The sequence below is a fragment of the Tenrec ecaudatus genome, chromosome 4 (genome assembly GCF_050624435.1).
Source record: "Tenrec ecaudatus isolate mTenEca1 chromosome 4, mTenEca1.hap1, whole genome shotgun sequence".
NCBI lineage: Eukaryota > Metazoa > Chordata > Mammalia > Afrosoricida > Tenrecidae > Tenrec > Tenrec ecaudatus.
This window is the reverse complement of record NC_134533.1, coordinates 156,348,875-156,375,522: the sequence shown is the minus strand read 5'-3', so window position 1 is coordinate 156,375,522 and position 26,648 is coordinate 156,348,875. Positions and strand designations below refer to the sequence as shown.

General features: G+C 37.2%; 1 protein-coding gene and 1 pseudogene across 1 annotated transcript in view; one reads left to right on the top strand and one right to left on the bottom strand.

Annotated features, from left to right (window-relative positions):
• The window catches only part of RSRC1 (arginine and serine rich coiled-coil 1), a 463,476-nt gene that overhangs the window by 419,882 nt on the left and 16,946 nt on the right, over window positions 1-26,648 (bottom strand). Inside the window, exons 2-3 of the mRNA XM_075547871.1 lie at window positions 16,903-17,105; window positions 15,892-16,017 (exon numbers count right to left, since the gene is read on the bottom strand). Coding sequence (XP_075403986.1) covers window positions 15,892-16,017; window positions 16,903-17,105 — 329 coding nt within the window. The remainder of the gene's footprint in view (window positions 1-15,891; window positions 16,018-16,902; window positions 17,106-26,648) is intronic.
• On the top strand, window positions 24,034-25,207 carry LOC142444603 (CDKN2AIP N-terminal-like protein pseudogene; annotated as a pseudogene).

The window sequence follows — 26,648 nt, the reverse complement described above, 5'->3', positions numbered from 1 at the left end:
GCCCTCAAGACTTGAAGGACGGGCAGTGTCTCACAACTGTCTCAAAGGAGTGAGTTGCACTGAGCCATTTGTACTGCTTGATAATTTACTTAACTGTTAATTTCTTATGTTATCTACCTATCTGTATAAATATAAATAAAATTATTAGCGTTCTGGTTTGTTTCTCTAGAGAACCCTGTCTAACACAAAAGGGCAATCAATTCTAAGTGAACTTTTGGATCTAAACAAATTTTTAAATGAAAATCATAAAACTTAATTTAAAATATCAGAAAATTGGGGGGGGGATCAACTTAAAGTAAAATATCAAAAAGGATAGCATTCATTTATTTTAATAGGTCCCATACTACAGAGCTACATAAACCCTTTACTCAATGTTAATCACTGAATCCTTTATTTAAAGATTTGGGGATTTTGTAACTAATACTTAGCAGTGCACCCTTTGCCCAGTTTGGTTTATATGTTAGAAACTTAAAAAATCCTAATTAAAGCAACTTGACAGGGAAGTGGGGAGAAAATGGGACAAGAGGAGAGTATCCTGTTTTGAAAATGAGCTCATTAATTCCATAGGATTAATAATTAAAAATCCATCTGTTTTGAATGTCAATGAAAAACTACTGCTGGTTCCAGTCAAGTGAATACTAATAAAAATAAATAATGACCTAAATAAAAGCAAGTTACATTCATCGTTAGACTCATAATCTGGGATTTATCTTTATTTTGGATAAATTAAATATGTACTACCTACGGCAAATAATGAAACAACAGAGGCATACAATCATTTAACTGTTCTTATAGGAACCAGAGCAGTTTATTATAACATGAACTGAAAATCCCTCAAATGTTTGTGTAGAACTCTTTCATTTCATACTCTATCACTATCTCCAAGTAGACAGTTCACTTTCAAACTATCATTCTAAGAACAATATTGCAGTTTTGCTACTCCAGAATTTTCTCACTTCCTCTATCGATTTTACAGTAACCTACAGCCAATGAAAACTGGGCTGTGGGAGAAGAGAAGATAAAATACCTTGGGAAAATAAAAGCCATGAAACTTCCACACACTTCGGGAACTCTTCTGCAACTACTACTTAAGTGCCTTGGAATTAACTTTCGTCTCAGCTTCCTCACCTAAAGTAACATTCGCATGATAAAAGTCTGCATGTGCCACACATCTCCAGGGCCGCACGCTCACTCTAAAATGTGTAAATCGGACACACAAGAGCTCCGCAAAAGAACAGCATGTCTAGCACAAATGCACATGTGCACAAATAAGAGCATGCAAACTAGAGCTCTGTTAGGGCAGCAAATGGAAGCTCATAGAGGGAATAATGTGAGGAGCTTTTCAATTCCTTGATCTGGGTTTATCATTCTGGAGCAATAGAATGTGGGAAAATTAGCAGGCACATACATCAACTTTTTAGAAATTCTGAAGAAATTAATTTTTTATTTAAATGAATGTACATCATGAAACTTAACTTCATACAGAATCAGAGCTACAAAAAGCCTCTGAAATAAGTATAATCTTTATTTTACGAATGAGGACATTGAAATTCAGAAAAGCTTATTCAGAGTCTTTTCTATACTATTTCTAACTTATCTTTAGTAGCACAACCTACTCAATTTCAAATAATCTTCTCCATGCTAGAAATGAGTATCAAGTAAGAACTGATGATTATCAGGCTTAAAGTTCAATCCATAAATTAAAAATTAATAAGACTGAGTGCAAACCCATGTTTCTATAACATTAACTGGGGTCGGCTTTAGGATATTTGCTAAAATCCTGCATTATAATCTATGAGCACTGGGTAGTACTGGTGAGTGTATCTATGTCTAGGTAGACAGAGAAGAAGGCCTTCTGAGGAAATGCTTTTACGCCAACACCTAATGGATGAACAGGAGGTCGTAAATGGAGGAAAAGAACACTTCCAACAGAAGGAACCAGTAATATAAGGGCCCTGGGGAGAAAGAAGTATGGTACATAAACTGCAACTAGGATTAGACAGATGTGCTTACAAGGACACAAAGAAGCCAGACCTTCCAGAGATACTTCAGACTTTTCCAACATTTTGAGTTTCACTCAAGGACACTGAAACAGAGGAGGCACAATCAAATTTACATTTTAGTTACCATGTAAGGAAAACTCTGGAAAGGAAAGTACAAAACAATAAAAATATATTTCCAAAATAATTTAAAATATATTTCTATAATTTAGACACAACTAAATATATTTCCTATTGAGATTCATATTAAAGCATATTTGGGTCTCATGAAACAACTTGCAGTAACAAAGAGCTCAATAAGAACTCATACTGGGGCAGGGAATGTACGGATGTGCTTTATACAATTGATGTATGTATATGTATGGATTGTGGTAAGAGTTGTATGAGTCCCTAATAAAATGTAAAAGAAGAAAAGAGAAAAAAATGATTAGGGCAAAGACTGTACAGATGTGCTTTATACAACTGATGTATGTATATGTATGAACGGTGAAAAGAATTGTATGAGCCCCAATAAATTGTTAAAATTAAAAAAAAATTTTTTTTAAAGAAAAATTAAAAAAAAAAGAACTCATACTAAGTTCTAATAATACATTATTCACCTGGCATGGTGGTGTTATTTTTATCAAGTATTGAGGTAATAAACCCATAAGAAAGGGGAAAAATAAAATGATAAATCCAGGAATATTACCTACTAAGATTGCTAGTAAAGGGTTACAAAAGTTTGTCAATTAATTCTTCATTAGTGGTTTAAGTGATTTATTTAGATATTTACCAATCCCTTCCTTAAAATGTTTCCTATTGTATACCTGATAAAAACCGTGTCGTAAAATGTTAGGTACTTTTCAATCCCACTGGCATCCAGTCGTTCTGACTCGTAGTGACTCTGCAGTACAGGGTAGAACTGCCCCTGTGGGTTTCCCAGACTAACTGTTCACATGAGTAGAAAGCTGTTAGATGGACGTGGTTATGATTGTACAAATCCCCTTGATATGAATGAACGATTGAACTGTTCAATTATATGATACATAAATCATGTGCCAATTAAACTTCTGGGGGTAAGAAAGAGTAGAAGCCACATCTTTCTCCCACAGAGCAGATGGTGGTTTCTAAGTGTTGCCTGGATTAGCAGCCCGTGTGTAACCATTGTCACCAGAGCTCCTCTAGTTACGTCCAGGAAAAATAAACTGTATCTAAGACTTACATCCCTTGATTACAATTATTTTGCAACTGTTTCTCATGGACTACAAAATCACAAGTTAAATGACTATTTACCCAATGAACTGTTATTCTGCCAATCTTAGATCTAGAACTCGTCCGGTGAGAGAACAAAAGGAAGTTCTCCCTAGTTATGCACCGTCAAGGGCAACAGTCAGACTAACAAAAAGATTCCCACCAAGAACGCCCTGACATCAGCTAACATTTCACTGGTAATTCAGTAAAACAAAATTCAGCATATGAAGCCTTGATCTCTGTGACACGGCTCATTGGTCAGGGGTCTTTCCTTGGCCATGCAAAAGTGACTAATGTAAAAGATGCTGAAAACCGTGCAATGCCTATTTTCTCTTAAAGTTAACAATGTAATTCTGTACATCAAAACCAGATGATAGGAAAATACTATCTATAAGTCCATTTCTGAATAGTACCATTCTAGAAAATCAAGAAGTAAAGGCTCCTTAAAATAGTCTTTAAAAATTGCTTTAATTTTACAGGGAAGTTTATAAACAAATGGTTTCGTGACCATCAAGAAAAAAAAAAAAGCTAGAAAATACTTCAATCAATTAAACAGTCTTCAAATAGAGGTTAAAATCTTTTTCTTATGTAAATTTTACATGATTTTGCCCTCCCAATAAGCAAAGTATTGTGCTCTAATAAGAACTACCCTAATCTTCACCCAGCAATATTTTCAGGCTGATATTATTACTCTCATTTCCTTGAATAATATCCATACTCCAGGGCCATTTTCCTCCTCATATTCAATATCAGGCATGCTTGTACCCAGGTTCCTTTCTTCATATCCTGTCACAGTATCAATCACTGCCTCCTGTCCACTCAATCCACTTTTGATTTATCAGCCGCCGTCTTGCTGGACTCCATAACTCGACCCAAACCATTTTAGCACGACATTGACAAATAGCACCCAGGATCACATCAACCTGTTCCACTTAGTAAACTAAGAAACAGTAACTGTGACATCTCTGCATAAGTATTCCATTCTATTCCCCAGACTGATGTATATTAATGAGGAGATGGTATTTGAAATGCTTCTTCCACATCAGCATCTAATATGATCAAATTAGGAAATGGGATGATTTATTAAATTTTGTAGAGCTGAAATATTTCTTTATATCGCTCTATGTGTGGTTTCAGAAAGTGAGCTGTTGCTTTCAATTTTTCTACTGAGGATGTGCCTGCATTTCACAGACGAATTATTGTCTTTAAAAAGATTGCAAGAAGGCAAAATGTTATTAAGCAAATGCTCAGTAAAACAAACTAAATCGGTTTTAAAATTCCTAATTTAATGTAAATCTTGGTTGTTTCACTGAAATTCAGTTTGTGATCTTATTAAGTCATATTTGCATCGAACTATCTTGCTGTAGGACAGTTTTAAATTTATAGCATTACCAAGCAGCTTCACTTCTTGACTTTTAAGAGATGTCGTGAATAAAATAAATAATTGCTCCATGAGCATACATTTTGGTCTTATTTTCAGACATAAGAAAAAAATAAAGATCAATAGGTTAATAAAATAATTTTAAAAATACAAAATCAAGTGTTTCATCATTTCTGTAATTTTGATAATTAGATGTCAAACTGTTTTCAATAAAATAGTCCCCTATTTAAAGTTCAATAGCCATTTCGTGGTTCAGCTTAAACTTTGAACACTAAATAAGCCCTTCACATATATTTATATATGAATGACAGTATTTAATATGGTCTCAATAAAAATAAAAATGAAAATGAAAGAATAGATGTAAAATTCAAAGATTTTTATTAAACAGATTCTCTTCACACCTCATCTTCTATTTTCCAAATATCATTATTTTCCAGACGTCAAACTCTATTCATTTCAAGAGTAAAGGATTTCCAAATACAAAATTCAGTGTTAAGTCTAGATCTCTGCTGACCCCAAAAGTTTTCTTTTGGAGTCACCAATTATTTCTTTCTGCTCATGAGCAAATAAAAGAATTACAAATAAATTAATTCTGAAGGAACTCTGATTTCATTCATTGATTTTAGAATATCTGTAAACTTCAACAAAGCCACATAAGGCAGGCTGTTTGAGAAATAATGCAAAAAGAAACGGATAGGTTATTCAGCATAGAATTAATTATAATTCCAAAATAGTCACGCTGATATTTTTATATGAACAAATATCACTTGTTTGGTTTATTTCACATAGAGTAGTAATGTTACCATTTTAAAGAGGCTAAACTATTTTTTAAATAAAAAATTTTAAACTTCAGTATCACTCAAGTTGAAAAACAACATGAAGCATTGTCAAAATGCAGCACAATCTTTTTCCTTAGTACGTAAGAAGAGGACGCAAGAAGGAGTTGGCCTGCCAGCAGTGCTGTCCTTTGTGCTTGAGCCAGATAATCCGGCCAAGGAAAATGAGTAGGTCATTTTTTAAAAATCCATATAAGCTCAGAGAGAACGCAATAAAAACAAACCCACAAAGCAGGTTAAACAAGTTAAAATACAAAACTTTTAAAAATTTGTATGACAGTTTACAAAGAATTTTCACCTATTTTAGATTGATGCATTTTTAGAAATTATTTGTCCCTCTTTAAGGTATTTGTTACTTGTCCAGTTTATAATACTATGCCCATAATAAAAAAAAATTACATACTTGTTCCTGCCAAACACCTTTCATACTCAAGTATGTAATACACAATTAGTAGTTTTAAACTACCTCATTCACTGTTTGCTTTTTCTTGTGTATATATGCAATACACTTCCCTATCACCTCAGTTAGACTAAATGTTTTTTGTGGGCAAAAACCAAAATTCTCTCAGAAGCTGAAAGAGCTTTGAGAGAAAAATGAATTAATGAATTACTGAACTGGAACAATAAAATTAATGCCTTGAAGTTTATGCTGAATCTCCAAATCTACAAGCAGAGGAATTTATCAGTATTTATGTAAATGAAACATATTTCCTGCATAAACGAGAAAAACAATGAAGCAAAACTATTCAAAGAAATTATTCCTTTCAAGTTGCATTCGATGTTTATAAAATATAGCAAAACAGCCTATATGATAAATTATAGGAATTAAATACTAGATTTCCTAAGAATGTTAATAATTAATAATAAAGAGAACTTAACATCAATGAGTAAAATGTGAAAGTATTATGTTACCAGTAGTTCCTACTGAGAATATAAATTATTGTCTTTCTATACATCAGAAGAAAGTGCCCAATTTGAAGAAATCACCTAAATCAATGGTTACCTCATGTTACTTTCTCCAAAAGTCTTTGACTTCAACTAAAAGCAAAATATTCCTGTACTAAGGAGAAAAGGAGAGTCTGGTGGTGCAGAGGGGTGCACCCATGGGGAGGCTGCTAACCGAAAAGTCAGCAGCTCAAAACCACCAGTGGCGGCTCTGTGAGAGAAAGAGGTTTTCTACTCCCGTACAGACTACAACCTCAGAAACCCTGGTGAGAGTGGGTATCAGTGCCCTTTTAAAAACACCTCCTAAGAGCAGTGGTTTCATGTTGGACTTCAACCCACAAGATTATACACTACATTCTGTAGGAGAAAGACAAGGCTTTCTACTCGCTCTATACTAGCATTAAATAATTAGAAAATGAAATGTTTACAGTAGCCAATAGAGTTCTTCTCTAGCCCTACAGGGTAGCTATGAGTTGGAATCCTGGCAGTGATTTTAAAAATGCATGCCAAAGAGTCAAGAGCTGCAATAACAGCAGAAATGTATGCCTGGGAGTGGCTACTTCACATTGTTACTTTAACTCCTCAATATTAACTGCAATCAATGAATATGAGATAGTAACTTCATCCTGGGAAACAAAAAGGAAAATCAACCTGATTGAGGAGTCTGAGCCATTCAGAACTCACGAGCAAAGTCAAATAACATAATAAGTAAGAAAAAAAGAACAAAAAACATGGTAGAAAATAAACCATGAAAATAAATAAGCAAAAAATCAATACTAACTGGTGCTAAAAATATTAGTAAACAAAAATTATAGAAAGTTTTGGCTTTAGTCAGAAAGGGGCAATTACAAAAACATACACTTAATACCATATTTAATGCTGACTCAATTTTTCCTCACAAGATAAACAAACAAACTCACTACCATTGAGTCAATTCCAAGTCATATTGACCCTGTAGGACAGGTTAAAACTGCCCCTGTTGGTTTCCAAGACTATAACTCTTTACAGGAGTAGAAAGCCTTGTCTTTCTCCTACAGAACAATTGGTGGTTTTAAACTGCTAACCTTGTAGTTCGAAGTCCAACACAAAACCATGACTTATACGAGGAGTTTTTAAAAGGACACTGATACCCACTCACACCATGGTTTCTTCAACATTGAGCTGGAAAAACTAGACAATGCAATTAGCCAAGAAAAATAAATATTTTACACAAAGCTCAAAAATTAAAAAGCAAAACTGCCTCAACATTCAAATAAATTATTTTCATAGAAAATCCTAAAATATTTTCAAGACATCTACTAAAACGAATAAAAGCAGTGATAGACAAAATATCCATAAAAACATGTAATATAAAATGGGTGCATAAGCAAATGTGGTGAAGAAACCTGATGGTGCCCGGCTATCAAAAGAGATAGTGTCTGGGGTCTTAAAGGCTTGAAGGTGAACAAGCGCTAGCTCAGAAGCAAAAAAGCCCACATGGAAGAAGCACACCAGCCAGTGCGATCACGAGGTGCCAAAGGGACCAGGTATAAGGCATCATGCAAAAAAAAAAAAAAAAAAGATATATGTGTGTATATGTATGTATATGTGTGTGTGTGTGTGTGAATGAAGGGGGAGGTGCGGAGTGGAGACCCAAGGCCCAGGTGTTGGCCACTGGAGATCCCCTCACAGAGGGGTTTAGGAGAGGAGATGGGTCAGTCAGGGTGCGAGGTAGTACCGATGAAGAACACAGCTTTCCCCCAGATCCTGGATGCTTCCTCCCCCCAACTACCATGATCCAAATTCTACCTTGCAGGGCTGGATAGGGCAGAGGTTGTACACTGGTACATATGAGGGCTGGAGGCACAGGGAATCCAGGGTGGATGATACCTTCAGGACCAAGGGTGTGAGGGGTGATGCTGGGAGAGTGGAGGGTGAGTGGGTTGGAAAGGGGGAACTGATTACAAGGATCCACATGTGACCTCCTCCCTGGGAGAAGGACGGCAGAGAAGGGGGGGAAGGGAGACCCCAGATAGGGCAAGATATGACAAAATAACAATGTATAAATTACCAAGGGCACATGAGGGAGTGGGGAGCAGGGAGGGAGGGGAAAAAAAAGAGGACCTGATGCAAAGGGCATAAGTGGAGAGCAAATGCTTTGAGAACGATTGGGGCAGGGAATGTATGGATGTGCCTTATACAATTGATGTATGTATATGTATGGATTGTGGTAAGAGTTGTATGAGTCCCTAATAAAATGTAAAAAAAGAAAAGAGGAGAAAAAAAAAAAGAAAATGATTAGGGCAAAGAATGTACAGATGTGTTTTATACAATTAATGTATGTATATGTACGGACTGTGATAAGAGTTGTATGAGCCCCTAATAAAATGTTTAAAAAAACAAAAAAACAACCAAAAAGCTATGGATTGGGAGAATATCATCAGCTGGTAAGAATTTAATAAACAAAATATCTACAAAATCTCAATAATTTAACAATAAAAAGACACCTAATCATAAAAAACATGTAATATAAAATCATCTCTATATACTAGTAATAAATAATTAGAAAATGAAATGTTGACAGTGGCCAACAGTATTAAAGAAATATAAAAATGAATTTAACAAAGACATGCAACACTTCACTAAAGAACAACAAATCACTGGGAAAAGGAAATCCAACAAACTGGTGAGATCCAGCAGGTTCACGAATTAGAACACATTGTTGTTAGGATGATGGCAATCCTCCCATTCTATTGACTGAGCGCACTCACCATCAAAATCCAAGGAGTCCTTTTTGAAGAAATTGGCAAGGAGATCCTACCATTTACATGGAAATGCAAACAATATCTGATTTTAGGACTTACTATAAAACTATAGTAATCAAGATGGCATGCAGCTAGTGTAAAAATAGACAGATCAATAAAACCAAATAGACAGGCCAGGAACAGAATGACATTCATACAGTCAATTGGTTTTTTATAGAAGCACCAAAACTACTCAGAAGGAAATGAAACTCTTATGGAAAAAAAAGTGTGTGACCTCCATATGAGGACAAATGAGCCACTGCTCACACCTCTTACTACAAATAAAAATTCATCTGACCAGTGTAACACATATGATTGAGTTGCATCTCTAAGTGCAAAATTAAAATCATAATAAGATGCAATAACACAGCGACCAGTGTGACTAAAGTTAAAAATATTGTTGGTGGCTTTATGAACAAATGGGATACTCACAAGTGCCAGCAAGAATATAAAATGATTGGAAAAGTTTTAAAAATTATTTGAGATTTTGTTTTACTATCTAAGATTTTAAAAACTCACTGCCATTGAGCCAATTCCAACTCATAACCACCTCCAGGATGGAGTAGAACTTCCCCATGGGTTTCAGAGATGGGAGAGCTTTCTCTTTCTCCTGAGGAGTGCCTGTGAGTTTGAACCGCCAACTTTAAGGTCAGCAGCATAACACATAACCCACAACACCACCAAAATTCCTTTGAAAGAGCTAAAATACCGTATATACTCGAGTATAAGCCGACCAAGTATCAGCCGAGGCACCTAATTTTACCACAAAAACTGCACTAAAAATGTGCTGAAAAACTCAAGTATATACACTTATACACAAGTGTATATGGTAAAATAGTATGTCAAACTTTCTCCCAAAGATCCAGACAGACATCTATCCCTATGATGAGGTATGTTCCACTACTTGATATGTACTTGACAAAAATGAATACATAAATCCACTAAATTACTTGTAAAAAGATCATGTCTGCTGTAGACCTTTGGGTCTATTCTAACTCATAGGGACCCTAGTATCCTAGAGTCACTGATTGAGTTTGAATCACGGATCTTTTCATTAAATATTTTCATTAATGGAATTATTTTTGGGATAGGAAGTATTACAATAGTGATTATAAAATTACTCTTTCTGAAATGTTTGAGAATTTTCATAATAATATGTAGGTAAATCTGAAGCAGTGATTAGAGGATAATTCATAGCTTTCTGTAATTTTATTATTATAATAGAATTAAGTATAAATCAAATTCCCAGCTCAGAATGTTAGAAGAATAATGAAGTAAACAACAACAAAAAGCGGAGCAGAAAGTAAGATAAAAAGAGGATCTAGTACATAACAGAAAAATAGAAGATGTAATGCTAAATCCAAATCAATATTCTTAAACTAACTAACTCGACCAACCAGTAGCTAACTTAACCACATATAAAGGAGAAAGTACAAAAATAAAAATTAAATTTAAAATATGTTTAAGATAACAAGGAAAAAATAAACAAAATAGAAGGAAAAAATTCCAATCATAAGACATTATTTTGCATATCCCTAGGCATCTCTGGGTGGTACGCATGATTGAGTGGGGCCTACCAACCCAAAAGTTATCAGTCCAAACCCACCCAGCAATGCCTCGGAAGTAAAGCCTGGCATTCGGAGGGTGACAGTGGTGAAACTCCAATGGAGCAGTTTCTACTATGCATACTCGAGCTGTACTCAACTCCACAGCGACTCACAGCAGCCAGCAAATACATGTAAAATTCTACATGAGAAAATGTATATTTAACAAGAATACCAGAGATCTGGTGGCAATAGTGCATTGGGCTTCTTGTGCCCACAAGGTCAGCAGTTGAAAACCACCAGCCACTCCACAGGAGGGAGATGTGGCTTTCCTCTTCTCTGAGGAACTACAATCGAAAACCAGAGGCAGCTCTACTCTGTACGACAGGGTCTCAATGAGTCAACAGTGACTTGATGGCAGTGAGTTTGGTTTTAGAAGAATTCTATAAGCAACATCAAAAGGCAACTGAAAACTGAAGAGAAGATATTTACAATATGTATAATTATCACAGTTAAGGGGATAATGCGACTGACAAATAACTCTAAAAAAATGAAGAAAAAGAGACCTAAATCTCAAAAGGCATGAACAGAAAATTCAGACACAGACCAAGAGCAAGAGCGAAAGAACGTGCACACATGGCCTTAGAATGTGAAAATACTCAATCTCACCGAGGAAAAAAGAAATGAAAATTAAAATGAAGCTGTCATGCCATTTAGTATCTATCAGATGGGCAAACATTTAAATATATGACAATGTGTTCGACAGGTGAGGCTATTGGAAAACAGGATTCTCATAAATTGCTTGTAGGAATTTTGCAATTTCTATCTCCAAACTAAAACTTATTTAGCTTTTCAGTTAGCTAAATGAATCCTGTTTGTAAGTATACATGCCAAAATATAATACCTTCAAAATACAACAATATCATGACACAAGATTATTCATGGTGGCATATTTTTAACTGTAAAGTAGTAGCAAGAACAAACAATCCTTGAACTACCTACAAGCTTTTCTTTCTTGTTGTGTTTTGTTTTGCCCATTGTCAGTGGTTTGTTGTTGTTGTTTTGTTGTATATTGTTGCTTGGTTTTGCTCTGCCTTGTTTTTGTGCATGTTATTATCTCCGCAGGTCTGTCTAAATAAGATAGGCTGGATGAACAATCTGGAGTAGAAAACAACAAGACCGACAGTTCTGGGAAGACATGGGATAGAGGAAGGTTGGAGGAAAGGGAGTGGTGTTAACAAACCCAGGGACAAGGGAACAACAAGTGATCCAAATTAGTGGTGAGGTGGGTGTGGGAAGGCCTGGTAGGGCATGGTCAAGGGTAATGTAAAGAAGAGAAGGTGCGGGGAAAGGGTGTGGTGTTAACAAACCCAGGGACAAGGGAACAACAAGTGATCCAAATTGGTGGTGAGGTGGGTGTGGGAAGGCCTGGTAGGGCATGGTCAAGGGTAATGTAAAGAAGAGGTATTGCTGAAACCCAGGTGGGGATGGAGCATGACAGTGGGACAGGAGGCAAGTCAAGGGAAATAGAGGAAAGAGCTGGGAGGCAAAGGGCATTTATGGAGGTCTAGATAAAGACATGTACATATGCAAATATATTTATATATGAAGATGGGGAAATAGAGCTATGCCTACATTTATAGGTTTAGTATTAAGGTAGAAGGAGGACATTGGGCCTCCACTCAAGTACTTCCTCAATGCAAGAATACTTTCTTCTATTAAATTGGCATTCTATGATGCTCACCTTCCCGACACAACAGCTGAAGACAAAGTGGGTGCATAAGCAAATGTGGGGAATAAAGCTGATGGTGACCGGCTATCAAAAGATATAGTGTATGGGGTCTTAAAAGCTTTAGGGTAAACAAGTGGCCATCTAACTCAGAAGCAACAAAGCCCACATGGAAGAACACACCAGCCTGTGCGATCAGAGGTGCTGAAGGGATCAGTTATCAGGCATCAAAGAACAAAAAAATCAAATCATTGGGTGAACACCTCCATGATACAATCGCTGAGGACAAATGGGTGCATAAGCAAATGTGGCGAAGAAAGTTGATGGTGCCCGGCTATCAAAAGATATAGTGTCAAAGGGATCAGGTATAAGGCATCATCAGAACAAAAAAATTTTACCCTAGTAAATGAAGGGCGAGTGCAGAGTGGAGACCCAAAGCCCATTTGTAGGCCACTGGAGATCCCCTTGCAGAGAGACCTAGGGGAGGAGATGAGTCAGTCAAGGAGCGATGTAGCAACGATGAAAAATAAAACTTTCCTCTAGTTCCTAAATGCTTCCTCCCCTCCGCCCCCACTATCATGATCCAAATTCTACTTGGCAAGTCTGGCTAGACCAGAGGATGAGCACTGGTACAGACAGGAACTGTAAACACAGGGAATCCAGGGCGGATGATACCTTCAGGGCCAGCGGTGTGAGTGGCAGTACTAGGAGGGTAGAGGGAGAGTGGGTTGGAAAGAGGGAACCGATTAAAAGGATGTACATATGACCTCCTCCCTGGGGGACGGACAACAGAAAAGTGGGTGAAGGGAGACGTCAGACAGAGCAAGATATGACAAAATAATAATTTATAAATTATCAAGGGCTCATTAAGAAGGGGGGAGGGAAGAGGGAGGGGGGAAAAATGAGGCCCTGATGCCAAAGGTTTTAGTGGAGAGCAAATGTCTTGAGAATGATGAGGGTAATGAATGTACAGATGTGCTCTACACAATTGATATATGTATGGATTGTGATGAGTTGTATGAGCCCTTAATAAAACGATTTTAAAAAAAGTATTGTGAAGATCCTAGATATCCAAACATAGGAGAATGAGTAAAGAAATTATGATACATTTACACAACAGAGAACTAAGCAACAATTAAAAAAATAGTAATATCTCTATGAATTCACATGGTTTCCACTAGCAGTCAATACAGAACAAGTACAAGAATATCTAGATGCTATCACCATGCTTCGTAAGGTGGAAAATCCATGGAAAAAAAGACAATGATGCTCAACATGATGAACTGATGTAGTGGCTGCAACAATGGCCTCAAACTAGGAAACAGAGGAGAGAATGGAGCAGGATCGGGACGTTTCATTCTGTTGTAGACTGGGTCGCTATAAATCAGAACCAATGTGAAAGTACTTAACTCTGCGTGTACAGAATGAACTATTCCACAGGATTTTCAAGGCGGTGACTTTTTGGAAATGAATCACCAGACTTACCTTCCTAGGCACTTCTAGGTGGGTTCAAGCCGTCAATCTTTTCTGTCAGTGTTTGAAATCACTTGACTATGCCACACAGGACTCCAGTTATGTTACACATGTAACTTAATTTTTCTTAAGAAAAAAAAACTAATTAAAAAATTTTTTAACTAATGAGGCAGTTGCCTACCAGATAGCAACATAGAAATTTGGAAAGAGTGTGATATATTAATATTTCAAATAAAGTACAGAAAGAAAAAGATAAAATAAAAATGTTTAGGGGAAAGAAACAACACGTTGTGCAGAAATATAAACAAATACACCAAATTATTTTTAAAAGATTAAATAAGCCATACTGAAAGGGACTGATAGCAAAGTAAGGTTAAAAAAATTTTTTTTGACAAGGGAACAACAAGTGAAGTAAAGTCGTAGGATGCCTAGTGGGGCTTAATCAAGGGCAATGGAGCAACGAGGAATTACTAAACCCAAATGAAGGCCGAACACAATGGTGGGGCAAGAGGAAAGTAATGGAAATAAAGGAAATAACTAGGAGGCAAAGGACATTTATAGAGGCCTAAATACAGGCATTTACATATGTAAATATATACATAATGAGAGGGAAATAGAACCATGTACTCATATCTATATGTTAAGAATTAAGGTTACAGATGGACATTGGGCCTCATCTCAAGTACTCTCTCAACACAAGAACACTTTGTTCCAGTAAACTGGCATTCTGTGACGCTCACCTTCCTGACCCAATCGCTGAAGACAAATGGGTGTATAAGCACATGCGGTGAAGAAAGCTGATGGTGCCTGGCTATCAAAAGATACAACATCTGGGGTCTTAAAGGCTTGAAGATAAACAAGCGGCCATCTAGGTAAGAATCAACAAAGCCCACATGGAAGAAGCATATCAGCCTGTGTGATTATGAGGTGTCGATGGGATCATGTATCAGGAATCTAAGACCCAGAACAAAACCATACCCAAGGTGAATAGGGGTGAGGGTGTGGGCATGAAGTGGAGACTCAAAGCCCATCTGTAGACAATTAGACATTCCCTCACAGAGTGGTCACAGGGAAGTGATGAGCCAGTCGGGGTACAATATAGCACCGATGAAACATACAACTTTCCTCTAGTTCTTTGGTGCCTCCTTAACCCCACTATCATGACCTCTTAGACCAGAGAACATGCACACTGCTACAGATAAGAGGCCACAACACAAGGAATCCAGGATAGACAAACCACTCATGGCCAACAATGAGAGTAGAGATACCAGTAGGATTAGGGGATGGTGGATGGAGAAAGGGGGAATTGAACACAAGGATCAATCTATAACCCCATCCCAAGTGGACGAAAAATGGAAAAGTTGGCGAAGGGCAACGGAGGACAATGTAAGACATGGAAATAATAATCTATAACTCATCAAGGGCTGGTGAGAGAGTGTGGGCGGGGGAGGAAGGGGGAAGAAATGGGGAGCTGATATCAGGGGCTCAAGTGGGAAGAGAATGCCATGAAAATGACGATGGTGGCATATGTGCAAATGTGTTTGACACACTGGATGCACGCATGGATGGTGAAAAGAGATGTAAGAGCCCCCCAATAAAAGTATTTAAAATTTTTTTAAATTTACTTAAATACAATGCCCATTACATAAAATTAACTTCTGCTTCCACCCTAGTGAAATAATTCCACTATTATGTGAAAAAAACCCAGCCGAGCCTACTGGCAGATGAGAAACCACGTACGGAAGAACAGTGCCAGCACCATCCGCCAAAGGCCAGACAGATGATTGAGGGCACACTGGATCATCCAGTTCCAGTGAAGGTGTCAGCAATGAGTAGCTCTGGTGAGAGGAGCAGAACTGCTAAGTGAACAGTGTCAAAACTGCAACACCACGAAAAACAAATTATTATTGCTTTCAGCCACTAGACTTCAGGATAGGTTGTTATAGTCACAAATATCTGATATAGCATACCTTCTTGTTCTGCTTTTTGACCTAGACCTCTGAACTCTGTAGGATTTCCCTCGACCCCTTGATCGACTTCGACTTCGTTTTCTTCTTGAGCCATAAGATGAGCTACTGCTTGATCGATGTCTGCGTCTGAAATAATATATAATGGCATTGCTTTAAATTGTTTTTATTATGGACATTGCAGAGAAATCTTCTAGATTTTGAAAGAATCATCTCATTTTTACTCTGTAGAGAAGGTGAGTTCTCCTGCCTTGAAGTAAATAGAAATAAATTAATTTTCTTGAATATTCAGATGACTGATTCACAATTTAGCAATGGATACACTGTTAATCAAGGCATTATGGATTTCAACTCATCTATAGTACTAACTTTATCAAATATTACAGTATGAGAACTAAATCAGTCTATATCCACATGACTGAAAAAAATAAAAGCCAGTAAGCGCCCAGGGCTGTGGTTGTTGAGTTCCACAGTTGATTTCAATTCATTCATGACCCAAAGTAACAGAGTAGAACAGTCCCCACAGGATTCTGTAGGTTGTAGCTCTTACAGAAGTAAATTGTCAGGTTTTCTCTCCTAAGAACTACTGGGTAGGTTCAAACTACTGATCTGTAGGTTAGCCACTAAGAGCTTAAACACTACAACACCAAGCTCGGCTGGGTGAAAACCCGGTTTGGGGACCTAACTCTTGTGAATACATAACTGGCTTTGAAAACAAGTGTTTCATAAATGTCTTTCCAACAAACCTAAAAGTAAATATACATATGAATTCTAACCAAAGAAACAAACTCACTGCCATAGAGTTGATTCTGCCTCACAGAGAACCTGTAGAATAAAGCTGGACTGCCCTTGGGTTTCTAAGACTAGCTCTTTATGGGAATAGAAATCCTCACTTTCTCCGACATAACAGCTAGTGGTTTAGAACTGCTGACCTTGTGGATAGCATCCCAACATGTAACCCACTATGCTACCAGGTCTACCCTATGAATAAATTTAAAAGTTATTTAAAATCACCTTCTGTCATAAGAATGTGAACGAAACTGAAGATCTCTGGACCAAGATCTTGACTTTGACCTTGATTTCCTCCCACCTTTCTTTCGGCTATATGTTCTACTGTCTGAAGAACTACTTGAAGATGATCGTCTACGGTGCTTCTTTTTTCTCTTACTTCTGCTTTCTTCTTCAGTATCTGATGACCGGCGTCCCATTTCTATAAGCTGAAATTCAAAGAAATTTGTTTGTAGCATAATAGCACAATGGAGACATTTAATAAGGTGGAGTTTAAAAAAAAAATTTTTAAGTAAAATTTTAAATGTGCCCAGCTTCTTGATAGGACATGAGAATAGCTCTAATATAGCCTTTAATGATATCAATGAACTGTACCTAGAATTTCTGAACAATATAAATGTATCCCAATTTTTTCAAATTTCTCTCAAAAAACCCATCTTTAGGAAAGCAAGGGAGCAGAATTGCTAACGAGGCAGCACAGGGTGTTAATTTTGGTGAAGAAAAAGTCGACACACAACATGAGGGAATGAAACACAATGTGACCAGGCAAAGGAAGACAAAGAAAGGCAGTAAAGAAGAAAGGCAACTTAAAGTAAATGCTATTAACATATAAAATCCTACAACAACAGTAACAACAATCAATTTATGAGTACCGTACCTACAAATGTAAATATATATGCTAACTGGGTGAGAGAGGTGCTCTGGAGGCACTGTCGGGAAAATGTGGACTACTAATGGCAAGGACGGTGATTCAAGCTCATCTGCTCCTGTTAAGCTAAGAGTCATAGCCTCAGAAACCCTAGGGAGAGTTGCTATGAATCAGAATCAACTTGATGGCAACTGGGAGTGGTTTCAGTTGAAAATAGGTGAGGTAGGTCATGGGGTAGTATACTTCAGTACTTAGAACGGTATGGCTGTGAGTACTTTACATACATATTTGTCAAGTACTACATGTATACATACACTAGAATATATGGTGGCACAGTTATGGAAACTACTTAGACATTGGGATTAAATTTCTGGACTTACTAGCATGTTTTAGAGGAGATCTCGGTCAACTGGCAAAGCACAATTCATAACAATAATGTTCTGTATATATATATGTATATATATGTGTATATATATGTGTATGTATATGTATGTATATATATGTATATGTGTATATATATATCCCAGTCTGGTGAACAGAATATAGGGTCTTAAAGGATTGTGATTGGCCATTTAGAAGAAACTACTGATTTCTCCCTGCCTGGAGCAAAGAAGAATGAGAAAACTAAAGACTCAAGAAAGCAATGAGTCCAAAGAATTATGCCCCACATGAACCACAGTCTCCTCTAACCTGAGACCAGAGGGACCAGATGGTGCCAGCTACTACCAACCATTCTGACCAGTACCACAATAGAGGGCCCTGGTTAGAATGGCTAAAATATGTAGAACAAAATTCAAGTCTAACAAAAAAGACTGCTGTGACTGAAGGACCACCAAAACTATTGTCCTAAGATGACCTACTAAAAAGTGAAGTCATCTTTTGGCCAACTAATAGTCTGGTCTACAAAGTAAACAACACTCTGGAAGACTGTACTCTTGGAACAATTAACACAGGATTGTTGCCATACATTTCCGGTAACATTGTTGCATTAACACTGCAGTAACACTGCTGCGGTAACATGGTAACATTGTTGCAGTAACATTTGCCACAAACCAAGGACAAGACAGGGAAGGAAATGGAAACCAGACAAATGGAAAAGAGTAATTCAGGTAGTAGATGAAGAGGGTGGGGACACAATGCAAAAATTGAGCCAATGTTAATTTTTGTGTGGATTAATAATTGAAACCTAATTTGCTATATAAATTTTCATCTAAAATACAGTAAATCTTCAAAAGTAAAGATCATGGCATATCTATACTACACACACCGCAAATGTCAATCCTAACGACAGTTAATTCATTAGTGTTCTTCTCTGTTAAATTTATTTTTCATTAATTGTACACATTAGGGATCAACTACTTATTCTTTCATTTTAATATTCCCGAAGATATTTTAGCATCTTAGAATTCTAGCTGAAAATTCTAAATTTCAAAGTACACATTGAAATAATGCACTATCATTGCTTGTGAAATTGGGGGTGGGGGGGATGTTTCCAAGAATGGAATCACAGATTTGATAAACATATTAAGTGTGATGGAGAGCACTTTCAACGTGATAAGGTTGTTTTGGTTTTTTTAATATTAATACATAGCTTTGGGGGAAAAAAATCTGGGTTTTTTAGACCATATCATGCAGAGAAAGATCATTTGGTGGCAGTTGGAGACGTTGGTTAAAGACCTACATTAAATAATTCACTACACCTGCAGCATCACCCACTTTGGAAATACTGCTATAAATCTTTACAGAAGCAGGAAATCTCATCTTTCTCCCATGGAGAAACCAAACTTCACCACGAGATCCTTTAAAAAAAATACGGAGTTCTTGCAACACTGCCAGGTAGCCCTGGTAGGAAGGTGTTAGACGATTACCACAACATGGGTGTTTCAAACCCAACAGCCACTCCTTGAGGAGAAAGATGCGGCTCTCTGCTATATTAAAGCTGTACAGCCTCAAAACCCAATGGAGTCACATTACAATCTGTGTCAACTGATAGTGATTATAAACACATTAATACGTTAGATGACTGATTTGCTTTCAAAATCATAATGTGAGCCAACTTCTTCCTAATTCCAGTGCTAAAAATTACTGTGAGCACTTCAAAGCTTTAATCTAAGAAACCATATGAGACCAAGGGGCCAGCAAATGCCCCCAAACAAAACTCAGAGGCAGGAAGTGACGAGAAAGCTGGATGAATGGAAACCAGGGAGGCCAGGGAGAAAGTGGTTAGAGTGCTATGACATTGAAGGATGACAATTCATGGCATGACACAAAATGTGAATAAATTGTTAACTAGGATGCTAATCTGCTCTGGAAATTCTCACCAAAACCACAATAAATTTTTTCTTTAATTTTAAGCTATTTAACTCTACAATGCCGAGCGTGACTTTTCATAACATTTAATTAAATATATATTAATATATATTGATAACTATGAAAGTAAAGAATAAAAACCAAAAAATGTTCCTGAAATTAAAAATGCAGGCCTTATAGGGTTAACTTAAATAGAACGAAAGATTTTAAATGTAGTTCTGGACTGCTAAGATATTCATATGTTTAACAAAGACAGCTTACAAAACATTTAGAAAATTTACTTTTGAAACTTTCAGTAAATCACAAAGGGATCTAAGTCAGTTTCTTAAAATTGTACCAATTAGAAAAGACCACCATGATCCTTTGCAGCTTTAAAATACTCTGATTTTGAAATTATATATGTATGTATAATGTGTACCATGTACAATGTACTTGTGTGCATAATGTATATATTTAATTAAACACATGGGTATATATAGTATACACATGTATATACACATGCAAAAGAAAGATACAAAAAGTTTTTGGAAAAGTCTAATTGAAAAATAATGAAATTTTCCCACAAACTTTTTGAAAAACCCCCCCATAGATTCATTTTTAAATATGTACACAATTATGGATTAATCTAAGTTTTCTTGCTTCTTGATTTCTTTTCTTCTATTGTAATATTTACACACATGAAAGGAATTTTCCTTATTCACAAAAAATTAAGTTTTTATTACTTTGTTATTACCTGGTTTTTAAAATATACTAAAATGAAAGTAAAGGAATAAAGAAGTACGTAAAGACACAAGGAGAAAGGGACTAGAAAACAACAGGAACAGTAGACAAGATATGTCAACAAATCTTTAGCAAATGAAAACCGCGTGGAGGATTCAGAACTAGCAATGCTGAATATCAAGCAACTGCCCAGCATTGAAGAAAGCCAATTCACAGACGAAAAATCAGGAAGGACCAGGAATTGGAAACACCAGACATCCTAACAGGCCCAGTAAGGCATAACACCACTGGTTGAAAACTGAACAAGACAGAATATTTGGCCCCCTTCCCTTACTCCCTGGAGCAGAAGAGGAGGTCTATCAGTAAACTGATGAAACACCAGGTTCGGGAATTCAGAGAAAAAAAGAACAAAAAGAAACCAAACAAAAGGTTAAAAGGATTCAGAGAAAGTCTATGAACTGGGTGCTTATGAAGGAACCTGAAGAATTAGATAAGATATCTAATATTCACATGTGTGCCAATGAAAAAAGCGAGGTCTTCACCCAGTCACGCTCTAAGGAAGCCCACCAATTGATAAGCCCATCTCTTAAATAGTTTCTGTAAGCCTGTGAATGAATACGCAACAAATAACCTTACATGTGATGAAAATCTTCACCATAAATCAAGCAAACAAATCACAAAACAAGCCTCACAAATCAAGCAAACAGAACGAGCAACTCAGCATCCATTTGGAACATGCGGCAGAAAACTTTAAGGGAAAAACAAAAATCACAGTAATATCCTGAGAAACGCCTATGAGAAGACCACACAGGAAGCAAGAACGTGAGCAACATGTAAAGAACAGGAGAGAGAACTTAAATTTTAAACAAACTATCACTTAAATTAAATCAATTAAGTACAAGAGTTTTAGAAGATAAAAACACCATTCAAAGAGAGTAGACAAAGAAGAAAAATAGGAGAAAAGCGAGGATCCATCTAAGAGACTCGACACTAAGGAGTATGCATTCCACAAAAAGGCAACAGAGAAAAGAGGAAGACAAATTTTTCAAAAAATAATGTCCCTGCATAATGGGGAAAGATGGTTATCTTAAGAAAAAAACATTTCTGCAGTTGAATTGTGGGCTGAACTTGCTGCTATCATCATGGGGCACTATTTATACTTCAAAGAACTGACCAACTATGATTATTCAGACTTCAGTATTTGCCAGATATTTACTCAAAATGAATGCATTCTTTTTAAAGGAAGCTGACAGCTTTTTTTTTTTTTTTTGAAAGCTGACAGCTTTGGTGTCAATGATAAAAATACAGCTTCCCAACAAAAATTAGAGTTTTGGATAACTTCTGTCTACCATGACAGATTACCAAGATTTAAAGACTTCTCTAATAAAATCAATAGTGATATTAACATATGAGTCTTTGATATTATAAAATAAAGGATATCAACATTTAGAAGACATGAATAGCTTCAATATTTTCCAATTGGCTAATATACAATATCACAAAAACTTGCATTAGAAAACATACATGCAGAGTGCAAGACAGATCAATAAATTATGTAACAGTGTGTGAAAAGATGTTACTAATCTGTTAAACAATTAATAGCAAACCAAGCCCAAGAAGTTGGAGATTTTAAAAGTTCCAAAAGCTAATCTCCTGCAAGTTGATCATCAATCCATCTTTTCCCACTACTCTTAAGTATATTTCCTGAAGTCTAGGGATTCTACAAATCACTAGTGTCCCAGAGAACTCATGAAAGATTGAGGAAATGTCTCATGTGGTGGTGGTGCAGTTCAATCTGAACATCAGGCAGAGATAAACCAGATGTTGGGACCAAAAGATGCACCCCCAACCTGTCTTCCCAGTGTGAGCTCTGGATGGCCTTGCAGAGAAGCCTGTTCACAATGACTCACAGGTGAATCCTATCACTGTCACCCCCCACCTTCTTATCAGACCCATGCAGGGAATGGTCATTTGGTGGGGGGTACATGGTGCAATAACATTTCACTCAAATGTACTAATCTCTTCTCCACTCCTGAACTGTATTTTATTTATGCGCAGATGACCTGGAGTCTCTGGCAAGATGTTTCCAGTCGGCATTGGCCTCCTACTAATCTTAATCAGCCAGGCTTGTTCCTAGGTCACTCTAGATTCTAGAAAGTTTTCTCTCTCCTTGAAGCTGTAGCATATAATTCCTCACATCATTGTAAGTAATAGGAAAAGATAACCACTAGAGAATGTGGTCTTATTCCACTCTCTACTAAGATCAGAACACATTCTCATGCCATGCCTGTGTATTAGCCGATAATGCCCTCTCCACCAAAATGGGACCACAGCCCCAGGTGTATGAAAGCTAGGCCACGCGCCTTGAAAATAACTCAAAAAACAATCGACAGGCTTTCAAATAGCACACTGCAAACAACCTTTTTAAGAGTTAGCTGGAGGCAGGCCACACTCTCTCTACTTCACCTTCCTGTTGACAAGCCACATAGAAGCACGCGGAGCCCTGAGAGAGCCCTGGAGATGCTTCTGCAGTCACTGGAACCTCAAGAATTTGCAGCTACTGGCCTGTGGCTTTCATGCCTTTTGCATCACTGCAGGTGCTGCATAAGTCTGAAGAGAGATTTATGGACTAGTATCCAACTTAGGGGCTAATATCAGATTAATGGACTGGGATTGGACTGGGCTGGGATGGTTTCTTGATATTCAATTACTCTTTGATATAAAGCTCTCTCTTACACACACAAGTGTCTCTGGATTTGTTTCTATGGATTTTTTATCAACCCAGGCTAACATAGTGTGGTATCAAAATATATATATAGTTTTAATCTGAAAAGGCTATGAAAATTCTACTTTTTCTAATATATTTGTATGATACCATATTTTTTTTCATAAACTTCAAACAAATACACCCATTGCAGTAGACTGAATACAGATGCAGATGAGAACCCAGTTGTCTTTTATGAAACCAGACATTAGAGATTTGCAAAACTAGAAAACAATGTGTTTCCGTGTTCTCTAGAGAAACAGAACTAGTGAGAGAAATTCCATCACAACAGAGAAAGGAAAATTATCCAAAAAATAAGAATATTCGCTATCTTGAAATTTTAGGGGTATCTATCCACACGAGAGATTTGTTTTAAGCAGCTGCTCAAGTGGGAAGAGAGAAGGGATTCCTGGCAGAATACACTCTATGGAAATTTCCCTTTTGCTCTAAGGTCCTTTGCTGATTGAATAAAGTCCACTCATATAATGTTTTACTCATGGCCAATTGATTTAATCACATTGTTTCATAAATGTCTTGACTAATATTTGACCACACAGCTGGTTATCATAGTCTAGCCAAGACAACAAATTAAATTAACCATCATACCAAGAAAGTGAAAAGAAAACCCATAAAAAGGAAATTACATGTTTGTTAAAAGTTTAATATAGAGTATACAATGAACTCGACAACAAAAATGACAATTCAAAAATGGGCAAAGGACTTTAGATATTTCTCCAAAACAGATAAACAAATGGCAAATGGCCAGTAAGCACATTAAGATGCCCAACATCATTAGTCATTAGGAAAATGCAAATCAAACCATAATGACATGTAGCCCCACTAAAATAGCTATTACTTAAAACAATTTTTTTTAATAACAAGTATTGGCAAGATATTGGAACCTTCATGGATGTCAGCAGAGATTTGCAGGCTGCTGTAATGCTGAGAAGATGTCATGGGTGGCTTCCAGACTAAGACAAACTAGGAAGGAACGCTTCAAGATCTACTTCTGAAACACAGTCAATGAAACCGTAACGATCCACAAATGACCCAGAAGACAGCACAAGCCCAGGAAGCATATCATTCTGTAGCAAACGTGGTGTCTTAGTGGGCAGTCAATTCAAAGACAGCTAACCAACAGAGATATGTACTTGCCACTAGATTTCCCTAATGTAACTAGCGTCCCCAATGTATTTAGCATATAATGGAATATATGAGGGGTACCCAAAAAATACCTGAATATTTTCCCCCAAGGCTATTTTTTTAAAACAAAACAACCTAATCACCTTCCAAGTACTCTCCATTGCACTTAATACATTTGTCAAAAATGCAATTCCAAGCTTGGAAACATTTTTCAAACTCCCTCCTTTTTTTATTTCACCTCTTCTGCCATCAAATTGCTGTCCTGTCATGTCCCTCTTCATACATGGAAACAAAATAAAGTCACACCGAGTGAGATCAGGTAAGTCAGGTTTGTGGGACAAAAACTGGCGTATGGAGATGGCTGTGTGAACAGCCTCAGCAGCGGTGGATGCCTGGTGGGTGGTGAGGCAGCCACAGCGGTGGAGGAACTGGTGTCTGGGAGCATCAGGTGACCGACTTCTAGGAGCAGTTCCACTCCTACTCAGAGAGCGAGAAACAATGGAAGGTCCGAATGGAGTTCATCTTGTGCCACCTGCCCAACTACTGCAATCCACCTACCTGGACCAGCTTGTGTCCCTCTCCAAGGTTTGGGCTAACCACCTTTTCTTGGGCTTCGGTTACAACAAAAACCTTTTAGAAAGGTGATGAAAATGGCTGATGAGATTGAAGTGGAAGATCTGCCTGTTTTCAACCAGAGTGAATTAATCAAGAAGCATCAAAACTAAGGTGGAGAGGCTTTATCACATTTTTAAATGGACAATTGTGGTTTAGAATTTTAATAATCCTTATCGCCCTCTTTAAAAAGTTTTTTAAATTTTTAATTGTTTTATTAGGGGCTCATACAACTCGGATCACAATCCATATATACCTCAATTGTGTAAAGCACATTTGTACATTCATTGCCCTCATCATTCTCAGAACATTTGCTCTCAATTTAAGCCCCTGGCATCAGGTCCTCATTTTTCCCTCCCTCCCTGCCCCCCACCCCCTCAGCTTTACAACATTTTCATCAGCAGCTGCAAGCTCAGAAACAGGCCAGTATAAACGGGACATTTAATGACTCAGTGTCTCTCAGGACTCCTGGAGTTATCAACACAATGGACAGAGACAGGTGGATGAAACAGAACCAGTCTAGACTGGCTTTGTAAAGTTCTCATTCTTTTTAACCTATCATTGTAAACCTATCTGTGGACATTTTATATATGTATACATCATGCCTTCCCAGATGAGTTCATCAACATTATGATGGCCCTCTTTTGTTTATAAATGTCAGACTTTTTATTAAAAACTGCTGGCTTAAAAACAAAAAAAAACAAATGAGCATCCTCTTGATCTCTGACTTCACCTGATGTGCTTTTATGAACGAGGTGATGATGGCATCTTCCACTGGCTTGATTGATATTTGCTTTCAAGGTCATAAAAATAGCACTCTGTCTTGTCACCAGTAGTGACCTTGGGAAGAAGTGTGGGTTGTTTCTGAGCAGTTAATGCTTTCTGATGGTCAGTCAGAACCTCAGGCACAAATTTCAGTGACCCCTTCTCACTCCCAAATCTCCATTAAAATTCACTGAACCAAGCTACAAGGAAGTCCAGATAACTTCCCCATCTCTTCAATGGTTCCTCATCAGTCTTTAAGCACAAGTGCACACATTTTGTCAACATTTTCGTCCAGTCAAGAAGTTGACGAACGTCCAGAACGAGGTTTGTCATCAATTGACATTTCACCTTTTTGAAATAAGAAAACCAATCATACACTTCAGTCTTTCCCATAGCACTGTCCTTGTAAGCTGTGTTCCACATCACAACAGTTTCTGTGACATTTTTCCTGAGCAGAAAACAAATTTCACAGCTACACGCTGTTCTCTTAAATCAGTCATCACAAAAAAACGAGGTTCGAGTGAAACTGCATTTATGAAAAATTAACTGTGATCAGAGAGAACATTCTGAGGTGATGCCACTGGGTGCACTAACTGAGAGAGCTGCTCCATGCTTTGCCTAGAGAGGAAAAGGCATACTATGCAAGCTCCACCTATAATTGTTCTTTGAAGTCGCTGTGCTCAACTAACATTACACATTCCTGTGGAGAAGGACAGGGTCAGTTGGCACTGTAATGATAAGCATTGGGCTGCCAGCTGTAAGGTAAACAGTCCAAACCCACCAGCTATT